Source organism: Xyrauchen texanus, chromosome 48 (assembly GCF_025860055.1).
Source record: "Xyrauchen texanus isolate HMW12.3.18 chromosome 48, RBS_HiC_50CHRs, whole genome shotgun sequence".
NCBI lineage: Eukaryota > Metazoa > Chordata > Actinopteri > Cypriniformes > Catostomidae > Xyrauchen > Xyrauchen texanus.
The window spans coordinates 8,358,011-8,373,634 of NC_068323.1; the positions used below are offsets into that span (position 1 = coordinate 8,358,011).

The 15,624-nt window shown below is 38.0% G+C and overlaps 2 protein-coding genes across 4 annotated transcripts in view; one reads left to right on the top strand and one right to left on the bottom strand.

Annotated features, from left to right (window-relative positions):
- The window catches only part of cenpp (centromere protein P), a 73,513-nt gene that overhangs the window by 52,046 nt on the left and 5,843 nt on the right, over nucleotides 1–15,624 (top strand). The gene's annotated exons all lie outside the window — the stretch shown is intronic.
- Nucleotides 854–14,250, bottom strand: LOC127639530 (extracellular matrix protein 2-like). Its single transcript, XM_052121581.1, has 11 exons — nucleotides 14,045–14,250; nucleotides 10,360–10,615; nucleotides 8,451–8,639; nucleotides 7,743–8,125; nucleotides 6,697–6,979; nucleotides 6,224–6,339; nucleotides 5,023–5,158; nucleotides 3,888–4,045; nucleotides 3,437–3,576; nucleotides 2,888–3,214; nucleotides 854–2,047 (listed from the first exon to the last, which is right to left on the bottom strand). The coding sequence occupies exons 2-11, from the start codon at nucleotides 10,604–10,606 to the stop codon at nucleotides 1,879–1,881; spliced, it is 2,148 nt and encodes a 715-aa protein (XP_051977541.1). The 5' UTR covers nucleotides 10,607–10,615; nucleotides 14,045–14,250; the 3' UTR covers nucleotides 854–1,878.

Genomic DNA, 15,624 nt, shown 5'->3' on the forward strand with positions numbered 1-15,624 from the left:
AACTTTCATAATTATAGTCATTAGGTCCGCCCAACAGGAAGTCGGCCACTTGGATTTTTTGAATATTGCATTCTCTAAACTTTTAAATACTCCTCCTAGGTGATTCATGAGACTGTCACCACATTTAGACAACATTATGTCAATACATTGAAGATGCTAAATTGCGAACAGATTTTGATTTATCGGACGGTGTTGCCATGGTGAGGCATTAAATTAATGGGAAACAGGAAGTGTCTCATATCTTTTGTTTTCAATGTGCGATTTAGATCCAAATTTATATGTATGTTTAGTCTTGGGGGCTAATCACATGGATGTGATTATTTTGGGTCATGGTGATAGCACCACCACCTAGCAGCAGGAAGTGTGGCTCTTACAACAAACTTTAAAATAGTCCTCTTATATTTCCCCAAATTGCTTCAAAATTGTTTAGAATAATGCTAAATGCATGTGTCCACCTTGTATTGTTTTACGAAAGCCACCGGGTGGAAATGGACTGATGGTGCTTGGGCCCATCATCGCTGCTTGCAGCTATGTTTTGTCTTATTTTTTGAAAGCTCATCTCAGTCATAGTCTGAAATCAGTGAAACCTCAATTCAACCTCAAGAGCTATTTTTTAATTAATGCTTCTCAACTCTCTGGGCATTGTGGAGTAAAAACTTAGTTTTTAAGTAAATAATCTTAGATGAAGCAGAAGACAATAATGCCATAGTCAGATAATTTAAAGGGGTCATTAATATATTTTAGTCTGCAGTGATCCCATTAGTTGAGCACTTCTGTTGAAAATTGATAGATATTCCTTGAAGATGTGTTATGCTGAGATATTTTAGAAAGAAATACAATAAAAGAAGTATAGTATAGTAAGCATTCAATTGCCTCATTTTACCCACATATTTGGATAGACTAAAATAGAAAATAGTGCGAGTAGGAGAATAGTATTCTAGTGAAAGGGATAGTTCACCTAAAAATGAAAATAACCCTCATGTCGTTTCAAACCCATATGGAGCACAAATGGAAATATTTGGCAGAATGACAACCTCAGTCATCATTCACTTTAATTGTGTTATTTGTCCATACAATAAAAGAGAATGATGACTGAGTCTATGCACTTGCCTAGTAAATGTTTAATTCTTTAAAAACGCAATTGTAATTTTTGAGTTAACTTCTCCTAGAAGCTATATTGATTTCTTCACTAATTGACATGCACTCAAATAGCTTTTTAATAAAAACAAAACAGAACATTTCTGGACAGTGTAAATATCAATTATGCAGTTAGTTAGTGTTTTCTCTCAGTAGTAACATGTCCTTAGTGGTCCTATCTTAGTTGAAATATGCATGATGAAACCGGTGAGCTTTTGCTGTTTTCATTTATAAACATATTTCAGAAAAGCTGCAAAACATGTATCCTGTGTTTCAGTAACTTCACTTTGATAGACATCTCAAACGTAATACTGTGACAAAGGAAATAGAATGGAAATGAACATAGATTACAATGATATAGTAACGTTTTTCTTGAATTAATGTACAGTTGATCAATGCATCATCCCCTTAAGACCCCTACAAAAACACACATAGGCAGGTGCTAACAATGACTGCATGCTTCCACGATCCTCCAGGCAGTTGTCATGTACAATCTTATACACTGAAGACTCTTATACACTATAAAAGCCATGAAAACAAGCTGGAGATCATAAACATGCCAAACAGAGTTTAACTAAAGAATTGTGTCTCTGGTAGCAATTTTTTGGGATGAAACAAAATGGTTGCTTATTTCACTTATATTTCCTTGATTACTGCGCATTTCACAGGAATGCTATTGGTGTTGTATTTACAGTGTTCAGTGCTTTGCTATCGGCACAAGATTTGTAGATCGCTGGATGGTTACTTAATCCCCTGGGGCTTTAAAACGACACTAGAGAAGGAACGGACACAGGAGAAAGCCGCCGGTGGTATTTTCCGTTCATCAATGAAATTGTTCTCTAGGCGAAGGAGGGCTAGATGGGAGTCATCGTCATTCAAGGGGTCACAGATGGCGTCTTCGTTTATATGCCTGTTGAACGAAAAATTAAACGCATTGAGGATAGTCAAAGTTCTTAATGGCATTTCATATATCTGAGGCTGATATGTCATTTTGGCCGGTTTACACCTGGCATTTACATCCTCTTTTGGTGATCTGATTACAAGTGGTCAGGTAGGATAGATTGTTGAGTTCTGTGTTACTGTATGGTAAATACAGTGATATACTTCCATATTTGAATCTCAACACCAACCTGACGTTTCAGTGGAATTATGGCCAGGTCTAATGGAGGGAACTTTATACACCCCCTCCCCGGTCCAATGAACCACTACCCCATTCCCCAAAAAAAAGATCAAAATGCCCCCCAAAAGATCGTATCTTAGAACTTTGCGTGTGTGCTTCACAAAATCCGTGTCTTTGCCTGTTCATGCTAAAGTTCCATGAAATCTTGTGCATGTATATGCGCAATTTCCATTTTGGTTTATGCACTTTTCCAATTTTTCCAATTGTGTGGTAAGTTTATTTTTTTTAATTTATTTATTTTGTATTTTTTTGCCACACTTAAACAGCAAAGTTTAAAACTGTTGTTTTAGCACAATGGTGGATTAACATGTGAATAGATGTAATCTGTAAATAGCTGCTGTCCTGGATGCATGAGGACGATTGAACCTTTACACAATAAATGTCCTGTCGTCACATCCATTTTTAAAAACTTTCAAATGTAGTTTCAGTGATCCGATTACAAAACGCTTTGAAACCTTTGGGATCACCCAAAACAGACATGAATTCCAGGTATAAATGCAGTCGTGCCGTCACAAACCACCAGTCGAAATTGGACTGTCTACAATAATTTGCATGAGGAAAGCAGTGTACCTTAATTTGTTGTTGTTAAGTCGGAGGAAGCGTAAAGTTGTCATCTCATTAACTCCCATGGGAACAGCCGTGAGCTGGTTATGGTCCAGACAGAGTTCTGTCATAGTGTTGAAGGTGCCAAAAAAGGACTCCGGCTCAATGCCTTCACCGTCCAGTTTGTTGTAAGAGAGGTAGAGGTACTCAAGGCCAGGCTCCATGTGTGCAAACACGTATCCTGGAACGCGTTCAATCTGATTCCCGGACAACACCAGGTGAACTAGTGACTTCGGGAGGAAGGATGGAACCAGATAGAAGTTGTTGTGTGAAAGATCTATAGATTCCAGGTTCCTTTTAGAAATATTGAAAAAGTAGAAGTGTTCATTCATCTGAATAAACCGACACAAAAGCAAAATTCAGTTTTTCACAAATCTTCCATTTAATGGAAGCTGCAGGATTTTGTTCTGAAAACACACACAAAAAAAGTTGCATAACTTTTTAGTAAATTCGCCCCCTATTGTTCCTGCAATGTTCTATTTTTGGTTTCTTTACATTGGTTTCATTGTTACACACCTTTGATTGATCCAGGCTAACGGCGCAATCCTTGACTCATCTATTTTGTTATGTCGTAGTACAACAACGTTGATGTTTGTTGTGTCATTAAATGCCGTTCCAGAGATTTCTTCAATTAGATTATTTTCCAGGTACAACTCCTAAATGTCAAAGAGATTATTAAGTAAATTGAACAGCTTGTTTTGTGGACTAAATAAACTAGAAACACATGTTGCTTGGTTAACTAATAAAATTGGCCTTGTGGCGCTTTACACTACTGTGGTTTTGGTTAACCGTAATTGCTGTTTTAGTGCCACTGGTTTCCACAGGTACAACCAAAGCTAGTTTCTTGAGTATTATAAACATATGCAATTAAATTCCACTGTAGAGCAAGATTGTTTGAGGATGTCATGGTTTTGTCTATTTCTTGATATTTGTCAACCCTATAGCAGTTTCCCATTTCAAAACTCACCTGTAAAGATGCAGGTAGTCCCTGAGGAATGGTACGGAAATAGTTCCTGCTCAGTCGAAGATAAGTCAGTTCTTTCAGAGGTTTAAAGGCCTGTGGATTCACATTACCTTCACTGAGCAAGTTTCCCTCCATTTCCAAGGTAACCAGACTGCCAAGACCTGCCATGAATTATGAAGCCATTCGCAGAAATATTTATCGTAGTGCAACATTTGTTAAGGATCATTTTGTGCTACTGTTAGTAAATTAAATGTAAAATTGTGACAAATGTTTAAATTATGCTAAAAGTACATTTAAATATTCAATTGTTTTACAACCCCAATTCTAAAAATGTTGGGACAGTATGAAAAATGCATTATAAGAACAAAAACTAGTGATTTGTAAATATAATCACCCTTTGGTCTATAGAAAGCTCTACAACTACACATTATATGTTTTACCTTGTGAATTTAATTTTCTTTTTTAAATGTACATTCATTTCAAATCAGATGATTGCAGCACGCTCCAAAAAAGTTGGGACAGTCGAGTGTTTACCACTTTGAAACATCATAATTTCTTCTAATAAAACTTTTTCTCCCGAATACGGAATGCCCAATTCCCAAAGCACTCTAAGTCCTCGTGGTGGTGTAGTGACTCGCCTCAATCCAGGTGGCGGAGAATGAATCTCAGTGGCCTTCACGTCTGAGACCATCAATCCGCGCATCTTATCACGTGGCTTGTTGAGTGTGTTACCACGGAGACATAGCGCTTGTGGAGACTTCATGCTACTCTCCGCGGCATCCACGCACAACTCACCACGCGCCCCACCGAGATCGAACCACATTATAGCGACCACGAGGAGGTTACTCCATGTGACTCTACCCTCCCTAGCAACCGGGACAATTTGGTTGCTTAGGAGACCTGGCTGGAGTCACTCAGCACACCCTGGATTCGAACCAGTGACTCCAGTGGTGTTAGTCAGCGTCAATACTCGCTGAGCTGCCCAGGCCCCTTCTAAACTCACAAATTTGTTAACTTTCATCCATTACGTAGGTCTTTAGCTGCACAATTGTACAAGGTCCTCATTGCCAAATCTCTCCTTTTTGTTTTTATTAGCATTTTTCATACTGTCCCAACTTTTTCGAAATTGGGGTTGTACCTTCAAAGCTGTTTTCCTCGATTTCCTTTAGATTGTTCTCATTTATCTTCAGTTCCTGGAGTGTTGATGGAAGCTCAGAGGGAATTTGTTCCAGAAGGTTTCCATCCATGTACAAGCGAGACAGGAATTTAAGACCCTTTAAAAAAGTGACACAAAAATGTTATTCACTTTTAGTATTCCGCTTTGAAAGGTTTTCTAGAAGTGCTTTGAATGCTTAATAATTCAGATTGAATTTTCTGTTTGTTTACAACATGCTAAGTAAATGTATCTTGATTGTTTGCATCCCCTAAATCAACTCTGTCATATGCCAACAAGCAGTGGTTTCCATATGGTGTATCGTTTTGCAATCATCACTCTTGGTGGTGAAATGATGTAGAAACTCTCCCTGATGAAAACAACAGCTAAAACCAACCTCAGCTGGTTGGCTATCTTCCAGGCTGGGCAACTAAAAATATGTAGACTGTATATATGGCCATACGGTATGTATACTGTTCTGTCATGACAAAGACGTTTTTCAAAAACTTCACTATTAGTTTCAGATGTTGAGCATATTTCTGCTGGTGAATAAAGGATAGTCTTGCATGGCGTACCCTTGACCATATTGAATTTTGGTTTGGTTTAAAGGGCTGTGCTGAAAAGCATGGTTACCAGTGTCAGGTACAAGTAGTGTTTAAATAAAGTAGAATTTCAGAAACTTCTGTAAGAGTCATATGGTGTTATTTTTTATTTTTGCATGGCTTTAAACCGTTATGGAAGAAGCATTTGCTTGTCTACTGAAGTTCACATGGACGTAATATGAATTTCTGAACAGTTACACTCAGAATGGGTGCATTGTCATGTTGACAGTCAGATTGTCTGTCTGTCTTTACATTCAGAAGTCAGAGTGTGACATTTTAGGCCGTGTTCACACTAATATGTCTTTTTTGAAAACACTTTTATTTAGCCAAATTTGTTTTACCTCTCATTTATTCTAGAACGGCATTTTTGTCCACCGAAAACAAAGACATTCGAAAATGTTCTTCTAACCACACACTCTGGAAAACAATGACGTTAGGAAACTTAAGCGGATTAGTTTAGACCTTTGGCCTCAGAGTTCCAAGAGTTACTTTTTTTTTTTTCTTGCCAGTTTGGCTCGGTTGGCAATACATTGGTTTATGTCTTTGTTAATGTAGTATTTAGTAAACTTGTTCTTATCACTTACTTTAAATGCTTGTGGATCGATTCCTGATGATGAGATTTGGTTTTTCCCAAAGTCTATCCTCTCCAGGTTGGGAATACCATTGAATGCTCCAGCAGGAATTGTTTTGATTTCATTGCCTGTAATTTCATAATGCATGACAAGTTATCAAAATCAGCGTCTCTCACGTCTGTAAACATTAACACTGGCTTTAAACCATTATTGGCCTGTCCCTTGATTTAGACTTAATTTCTTGCATGTGTCTTAGGTAAGTAATCAAGGGGTCTCTTACGACCTTTGACTGGGTTTACATATGCATGCTGTATTCCTAACTAGCGGTGGCGGGTAAAATGCTGTTTTAAAGTATTTTGATACTTCACCTCGCAGTGTGTCCCAATTTTGAATGGCAATACACTAAACATACAAATATTTGCAATATTATTGTATCGTGACCCAGATATTGATACAACTTCATATCGTCCCTGCTGATTCCTCACCCTGTAGGCCAAGTGATTTGAGCTCGGGGATGGACAGCGGAGGTATACCCGTCAGTTTTGCATTCTCACAGGTGACGATGACATCAGATATCGAACAACCTGGAGGTAGCAAGGTGGTAACCATCTCATGTTCCTCCTTGCCTGGTTCACTTGGTTTCTGGAGAGGTGGGAGAGGAGGACGACCTGGGGCTGCCATGGGCAGCAAGGGTGGCATTTGGAAAACGTCTCCCCTCAACCAGACAGCTTCTTCCTCTTCAGTGGCTTCATCTCCTCGGAGCCCTTCCTGATAAAGATGGGGGGAAATAACCATAGTTCAAAGTTTTACGATATTATACCTCATGATACTGTATTGATATTTTAACCGCATGAATCCATATTTTAGGTTTAATTTTTCACATTAATGTTTTTTGGAAATTCGCCATTGACCACCACTACGAATAAGATTGTGAGAAAAGGAATAGTACTTGTGCAACAGGTCGATGTACGCTCGCTTATTTCTATTCGACTTAAAGGCGAGCTAAGAATAAAAATAGCATGAACTGCAATATAACGTGAAAACCAACACAAATCAAATCAAAAACATGCAATGCATGACTGGTATAGTCCAATTCACGAACAAATTACTCTTATGAACTGGTTCTTTGAATGAATCATTCCAAATGACTCTTATGAACTGGTTCTTTGAATGAATCATTCCAAATGACTCTTTTGAACTGGTTCTTTGAATGAATCATTCCAAATGACTCTTTTGAACTGGTTCTTTGAATGAATCATTCCAAATTACTCTTTTAAACTGGTTCTTTGAATGAATCATTCCAAATTACTCTTATGAACCGGTTCTTTGAATGAATCATTCCAAATTACTCTTATGAACCGGTTCTTTGAATGAATCATTCCAAATGACTCTTTTGAACTGGTTTTTTTTTAATGAATCATTCCAAATTACTCTTATGAACTGGTTCTTTGAATGAATCATTCCAAATTACTCTTTTGAACTGGTTCTTTGAATGAATCACATTAAACACAACAAATCACAATATTCCCACCCCTTTTTCCTGGGCATGTTCAGACTCTTCCTCCAGAGCTCTCAGCATCTCTCTCTGCTCCATCTCTAGTCGGCGAGCCCTCTCCTGCTCGACCCTCTGCTGTTCTTCCATCCTTCTTCTTCTCTCCTCTGCCGCTGTTCTCTCTTCTTCTTCTTCTCGTAGCCTCCTTTGTTCCTCCTCTTTTAACTTCCTCTGTCTCTCGGCTTCCTTTTTCTTTTGCTTCTTTCTCCATTTGCGTTCATCGTCTTTTTTGTGAATCCGTTCCTCCTCGTCTTTTTTCTGTCTTTCTTTCCTGTCTGTCTGGCTTCGAGATGTTTCCGTATCAAGCTCAGCAGGATCGTTGGGAACAGGAGAGTCTCCAGAAGTCTCAGGGACATCGATGACTGAGAGAGTGATAGTCATGCGTTTATATGACAAAGAGAAATGAATATCACAATTAAAGGGTTAGTTTACCCAAAAATAACATTTATATTTGCTGTGGATCTCAAAAGGAGAAATTTTATGCATTCTTGTCCATACCACCATTCATAGTGACCACATCAGTCAAGCTTCAAAAAAGACCAAAAAGTACCATAAAAATTATTTAATAAACAAAATTAAACAACGTTATTTATTGAGTAAATACAACAGAATTTTAATTTTGTCATTCTGAAATTTTGCTGCTAGTGTAAATGATGTGCATAGTTATAACTAGTTCTTTTTCCAAACCTGGGTCTATGCAAATTGGGCAGCACTCTATGACTGGTTGAAATTTGAGTTGGCACCGTACCACAGGACACTTGATTTGGTCACACACCACCTCACCACTGCAGCACTGGCAGGTCACACAAGGCTTTGGTGACCACATAGTTTTATCAAACATGGTGATGCCCTGAAACACACAGTGCTCAGTCTTCCCTGGAAGGATAATAATAAGAGGAAGAATTAAGCTTACAAATGTGTTTAATACACAGTCTTTCAAAAAACAAGACAATAGTTTACCAGGCGCATACCTACAAAATACCAATATTAGTTTGATGTAAATGGGTTACATTTATTAATTTGGCCAAACAAAAAATATTTATATAATTTCGACTTGTTTAATTTCGCTTTTCTTTTAAAAAAATGATAAAATCTGGGTTACAGTGACTGGTAAGTCTTAAGGCCTGTTCACACCAAGCGTTTGTATGGTAACAATGCTTTCCTATGGCGGTATGTGCACACTGGATCCGACAAAATGTCCTCAGACAATCCGAAGGTTTTTTATGGAGAGTGTTCCCATTTTTGTTTCTTCTGACTGCAATGAAAACTGACCTATGAGATGAGAGCTTTTTGTAGCTGCTGCTCAATCCAGTGTGCTGGTGGTGCTAATCTACTGGCAAACCCCGGCGTACGTGCATCTGATGCACACCCCTGAAAATGATATACTTTAAAATAAATAGTTGCTTGATTGATTGATATGTACATTATTCCATGTGTATTTATATTATCCAGGCATTAATCCATTATAAAAGAGAAGTTGGCTTCAGGTGTCCATTTGTAATATACTCGTAGCAAGTGCAAATAAATATCCAACAGTGCTTTTGCCTTCACTCATCTCACTTGCATAAAACAGATTATATGCCCCTAAATATGCATCAACACCATAGAAAGAACATAATGAAACAGTTATACCAAATTAGGGAAATAAATGCTTTAACAGCTGAAGTTGCGGATAGGAGACTTCTGATCTCAGATCTTCCGTCAGAGATTCATCTCGTAAAATCGTCACGGATTTGGCGTGAACAGGCCTTTACACTTACAAATTACCGTAAATGTTAAAATACTCACTGTTTCAAAAATAAAGCCACAAGATGTAATAACGTGTTAACATGATTTAATTGTGATAAAATCACTTATTAACCTTTTCTGTGTAAAGTTAAAACCAATTTTACAACTTTGTTGCATTGACGATGTTATGTCTTTTTAACTAGACACGGCTTCTAAAAAAATGGGGTACTGACTCCTCTTTGAGTTGCATTGACTTGTCATTAACACTGAAGTTGCTGTCTTGTTTATTTTGTTATTTTTTGGCCATTCAAAGTTGGTGGTACCACCGCGTTCTTGCTGTGGTGCAAGTGTATGCTTGCGTTTTGTGAAATTGCAGGGTCACACATAGCCGATGTATAATCATGTGGCCAGTATTCTGACCTGACAATTACCATCATGGGAAGAATGGAAATGTACCAAACCATGTAAACTAACCCATCTGCTCTAAAACCCTTTGGGAGGGCAATGTTTAAAGGAATGTTACATGTTCAATACAAGTTAGGCTGTCGACGGAAAATAATTTCATCCCTAAGTGTCTTCAGAGTTGAATAATCTATGGTAATCAACATTGTCAAAAAAGCTTGAACTAGGAACATTCCTTAAAGTTTTGACTCTCAAAATCTGCATTGGTTATTTATACAAAATAGCCTCCATTTTATAACCATAGACACCTGGTTACTTTCATTCACTTGCCATTCCTTCTCAATGAATCCTCAGATGCACATTCATGGCCAGGTCTTCAACTGAAATCCATGAGGTGATCCAAGAAGAATTTTGTAGACCGACATGATCTTTTTCTACCCCAAGCACCTGTGTGTTACATACTAACCTGGAGTCATATCGTAGTTTGGCTTTGGCTCCTTGGTGTTCTTGTAAGAGTCAATTAAAATGGATCCATCCTGTCCATTCCCCTCTGGTGTTTTACTCTGCTGCAAGACGTTAGAAGTCTGTTTCCTTGCTTGTTTCGGACTGACACCTGGCCTTTTTCCTCGTGTTAAGGGACGTCTCTGATCTTCTTTGAGACTGAAGGTCAGGCAAACGCAGAGTGATAGTACCAGAATGAGGTTTAGTCTCATGGCTGAAACCTGTGGGATAAAAGACGAAGGCATCCTCATATAACTCTGTTAATGTATACTTTCTGTGTATACATTTCCATAATGATAAGTTACTCCATTGCAGGTGATTCAGCCTTTAACAGCTTGACTTGAGGAGATAAACAGCTCTGAGGGAATATTAGTCTGGAACACCTTTACTCTCCAACAGTAAAACTGTTATTTAGGTGTGTGATGGGTGGTGTTTAGGGGACTGCAGGAGGCTCTAAGTATTGGGTTTAAATGTAACAACCAATGCAAGACTTTAGTAAGAATTGTCTCGATTGAGACTGAAAGTTCCAGTTTTTAACAAATCTCACTGTTTCAAACCGCGCAAATGGATTTCTTTACCATATGAGATGGATTTTGTACAAATATTTTTACTTTTTTGTTCCTAATTAACATGGAAAAATAAGTAGGTTTGTGCAAAACTACATATTTTCGAAACTGACTTGTTGGCCGGAACATCTATTTGACTAATCTGTCTCAAGGAAGCCATGTTTATTAATTTGGCAGGTTTCAATCAGATGCGTTTCTTAATGCCCTTGATATGAAATTGAAGAACGAATGGATGTTGGTTTGCCAGTCCGAACTTTCAGGAAAACTTTGTACCGGCTACTAAATTCAGTACCTTTCCGCCACTGGTCTATCGGTAGGTGTGACCTGGTGCTCCATCTACTTTGAGGCTGATAGTGGTTACGTTGTTTTGTTTAATTAGTCTGCAAAAGGAATCAAATCTACTTAAATACTTATAAGTGCTCATTCAAGCTGTTTGATATGCTGCTCCTCTCATGTGCCGTCTGCAGCCGAAAGCCATTCACACACCTGCCCAAATTAAGATATGCCTCTCTGATCATAATTTTTGTGTGATGTGGACAACAGCTCTGATCTTTCTGCGCTGTAATCTTGAATATTGTTCTCTAGCACCAAACATGCATCATTTCTGCCCTGTCCCGCTCCGCACGCGTCGCCTCTTTTCCCTGCATGAGTGTAGACATGAAGCGGCGCATGAGTTAACGTGGTTTCAAAGCACCTTTTAGACCAAAACGTTTTTCCCTTCTAAATGTATCTTTATTAATCAGCATGTTACGAGCCTTTAATAATAAACAAATTGAATAAATTGATTTCTGTTCTAATTTTGTGAAAATTAATTAGATGTCTGGAATGGATAGGAAAGGAAAGACTAAAATTACTAGTTAGTCTCTCACTTTAATGAAAATATGCAAATGTTTTTTAAACAAATAAAAAAAGTTTTCTATATTTTCTCTCGGGACGCCCCTGAACCCACATTCAGCATCATTCCACAGTCACACGGGCTTCTATGCCCCATACTTGGAAATCTGAATCTAAAGATATATAAAAAATATTTAATTTTAATGTAAAAATATTCCAACAAATACTGGACTGCTGTCACTATGCTTCAGAACAAACAGATGATCTTTTAACATACATTTTCAATTGATAAACGGAAAAAGACGGTAAAATTGGTAAAAGATCCCACAGACCCCACTGCTTTGGCCGTCTCTGGACCCCTGTGCAGTTTTGTAGAGACTATTTTGACTGTTTAGAATTAATTTTTCTTCTCTTCCATCAACTTTGAAATAAAAAACAATGTGTAAATGTATATCGTGATAAATATCGATATCGAACAATATGAAAAAGATTATCGTGATAACAAATTTGGCCATATCGCCCAGCCCTAATTGAGATGCATATTTAAAAGTGAAACTGTTTTTAACTTCACACTGCATCTTAAAAAATGCAACACTTATGGCGTGAGGCGCTTGGAAAACAGTGCATGTTGCGACGCCAAATTCAGCAGTTCAGCTGTAGCAATGATACTTGTAAGTTGATCTGGGGCAATATGTTGAATTTCGAAATATCGCAAATAAAAATAAATAACGAACCATATTGAGGCAAAATAAAAAATTTCTAAATTTGCAACACTTTTTTTGTCCATGAGAAAAGCTCCATTCTGCCAAAAATGAAATGACCCGTCAAACATCAAAATCTCTCTTTCACCTTTTTCTACACTAGTTACTGGGTTTGCACAAGGTCCTTTGGGTACTTAGTGCTTGAATGTAGCTTTTAGGAATTTAAGTACTGAAAACAGCGTCTTATTTAGTTGAAAAGTGCTTAAAAATGCTTGAAATGAATGGAATGTTTCCTCTGATGGATACACATTACACAGACACACATTACACAAAGATGATGGATACACATTACACAGACACACATTACACAAAGATGATGGATACACATTACACAGACACACATTACACAGACACACATTACACAAAGATGATGGATACACACACTTCACTTTCATTGAATAATGTTTCTTTTAAAATCCTCTGTGTTCTTTACCGTCTTTACAGTTGTTGAACAAAAAGAAACATTCATTTTAATCAATAAGTTGAACTATTTTAAACTTGACACGCCATCTTAAAAAAAACGCAGCACTCATAAAACAGTGCAAGTTGCGACGCAACAGCCAAAAAATATATCAATATGCATGTCTGTATCAGTAGCAGCGGTCGGTGCACATAATGGGATATATTTAAAAACACAATTCTGCAAACTAACCGCTCAGCACTGAATGCTAATATAAGTACTGCTGCTAAGAAATATCAAAACAAAAATGTTAAATTAATAGTAAATAGATAAACAATTATATAAAAATTGTAAACCATTACTAAATTGAGAACAAATCCTAAACTAATTGACCTCTCCAATCGACTTTGCAAAGTTGTCTGAAATTTTCTCAGAAGAAAAGCTAAACCAGAACACTGGTTACAGAATTACAGTGAAGGGAAACAAGAACAGAAGCAACAGCTAAGCAATATGTGTGTGGAGGGCATCTACAAACGTCTATCTGACCCTCAGGCAAAGTCATATGGTTAGCATTAAATCAGAGCTGCGATGAAGAAGAAGAAAAAACAGAAAAGGGGGAAAGAGGTGGAAACAAGTTTTAATTAACAACCTCTTTTGGATGACCAGGCTCAGATGGAAAGAATCTATAAGACTGAGGGATTATAGAAAGAGAGAGGGGTAAAAATATACTGCTGTGAATAAAATCATCTAGGAGGGGTGTGCATATGGGGTCCCCCTCTTTATATGCAGTAATGAAAACCAGGTACAGTAAAGCAATGCACATTTTTACAGTCTTGCAAGAGACTGCAGCTGGATTCAATGATGATACAGTCATATTTCTGAAGACATAAACCTTAAGATGCCCCTGATAAGCCATAACCCAGAAGTGCTGCATATTAACAAACTGCATTCTGAGAAAACCTTTAAGACATACACCCTAAAAAATGTGACATGCACCCCGCAGATGGAAAAAATAAACAGTGTTGTATAAAACTGTTTTACGACATTACTTATGGTGAATGCGAGAGGAGAGAGTCGGTTGTACATTACCACTGATTTCAGGCGGTTTTGTGAGGCCAAATATTTCCGCTCTTTTCCAAGCGCTATGGGATTTGCCAACAGTGCAAGAACTGTGTGTGTGTGTGTGTGTTCCGCAAGAACGCTGATAAATGTCTAAAACAGACAGGAGTTGCTCTAGTGTTTTGTCAGGGCTCGCTCGGGCAAAACTTCTCCAGTTCTGTGTCTGAAAGTTACAGCAAAATGTGGGTTGTGTCAAGATACTGCCTTCTTTCTCAGAAGTATGAACTTGCCAATTTTGCGTGTCCTAATTACTAGGCTAGGAAGAATACTGTACTCGACAAAAGAGGTGGCATCTGGCTTGTCATTACCTTCTGTGTAAACACAAAGTTAGTGCAGAAAATGAGGTGTAAATGGACACATTTGTGCGTTTTTCCAACGCCTGAGACTTGAATAAGCAGATCATAGGGGTTTTAGACTGGTTTTCAGGCTGTTCTGGACTGGTTTCCAAGCTGCATTGGTCAAACCCTACGACCCAATGCGACGGCCCCTTCTCTTGTTTCAGAGGATGGGCACATTTGAGCCGAAAAGAGGGATCTCAGCTGTTTTGCCTTCCAATATTGTGTACAGAAGGGTCGTGTCTGGTCAACAAGTGTTTCTTTGGTTGTCAAAACCAGTTGTGTGGCATCCAAAAAAATATTTTGTTTGTTTTTGTTGTTGTTTTTTGCTGTAAATAATTCACAATTCATAATTTTTTCATTAATATGACTCAGTTGATTTGAAACCCAAATGTACAACTTTGTTGCTATGACAACGTAAGGGCGAAAACCCTGAAACGTCTGTAAAAATGGTGATTTAACAGAAGAATTAATGCAAATGCTTTTATAAAATTATAAGCTTGCAGTCGTTAGTGGCTGTACGTGGAAGACAGAGATCAAAAGAGTATGATTTGAACTCCGGTGTGAAATTAATGGTACAGGATGCCATCAGGGAGTGGCCGAAGCTCTTGTGACTCAACCAACAGGAACGAACAGCTGCAACTCAACTGTCCGTAACTGCTTTGAAGAGTTTTTTAATTCTTTAAAGTCGACACGAAATCAAAATCGACCCTATTTACTTTCTTAATACCCATTCCTGGTCTTATTTTTGCCTGATTGAGCAGTGCACATTATGTCAATGACTTTCCTTTTTGGCTGACATCACCATGCCCTCTCATTCTTTTAGCCCCTCCCATCCAACCACCTGGCTCCATTATGCTATGCAACTTCACTTCACTCTTCATGATCCAATCAATTCCTGAAGGCCAAGTCAAATAAACCCAAGTCTTGCCCCAAATATTTTTTGATTATTCTGTTTTCGCTCTGTATTTGTCCCATTACGTAAGTAAGATGGGTTTGTGAATGCCGTTCCATGTTGACTTGTGCATCGCCGCTCTTATCGTTTGCATCTCGTAAGGGTTGAACACTCTTCTAATTCTGTTTGGATGTCAACTTAACCAACATGGCTGGTTCATTTCTTCAAGAAGCCCAACCAGAATATGTTCAATTTCAATTGGCTGTCTTTAAAAGATTTACCCTTTCCACAGGCGAATTCCATTGGTCAATATGGTCTGT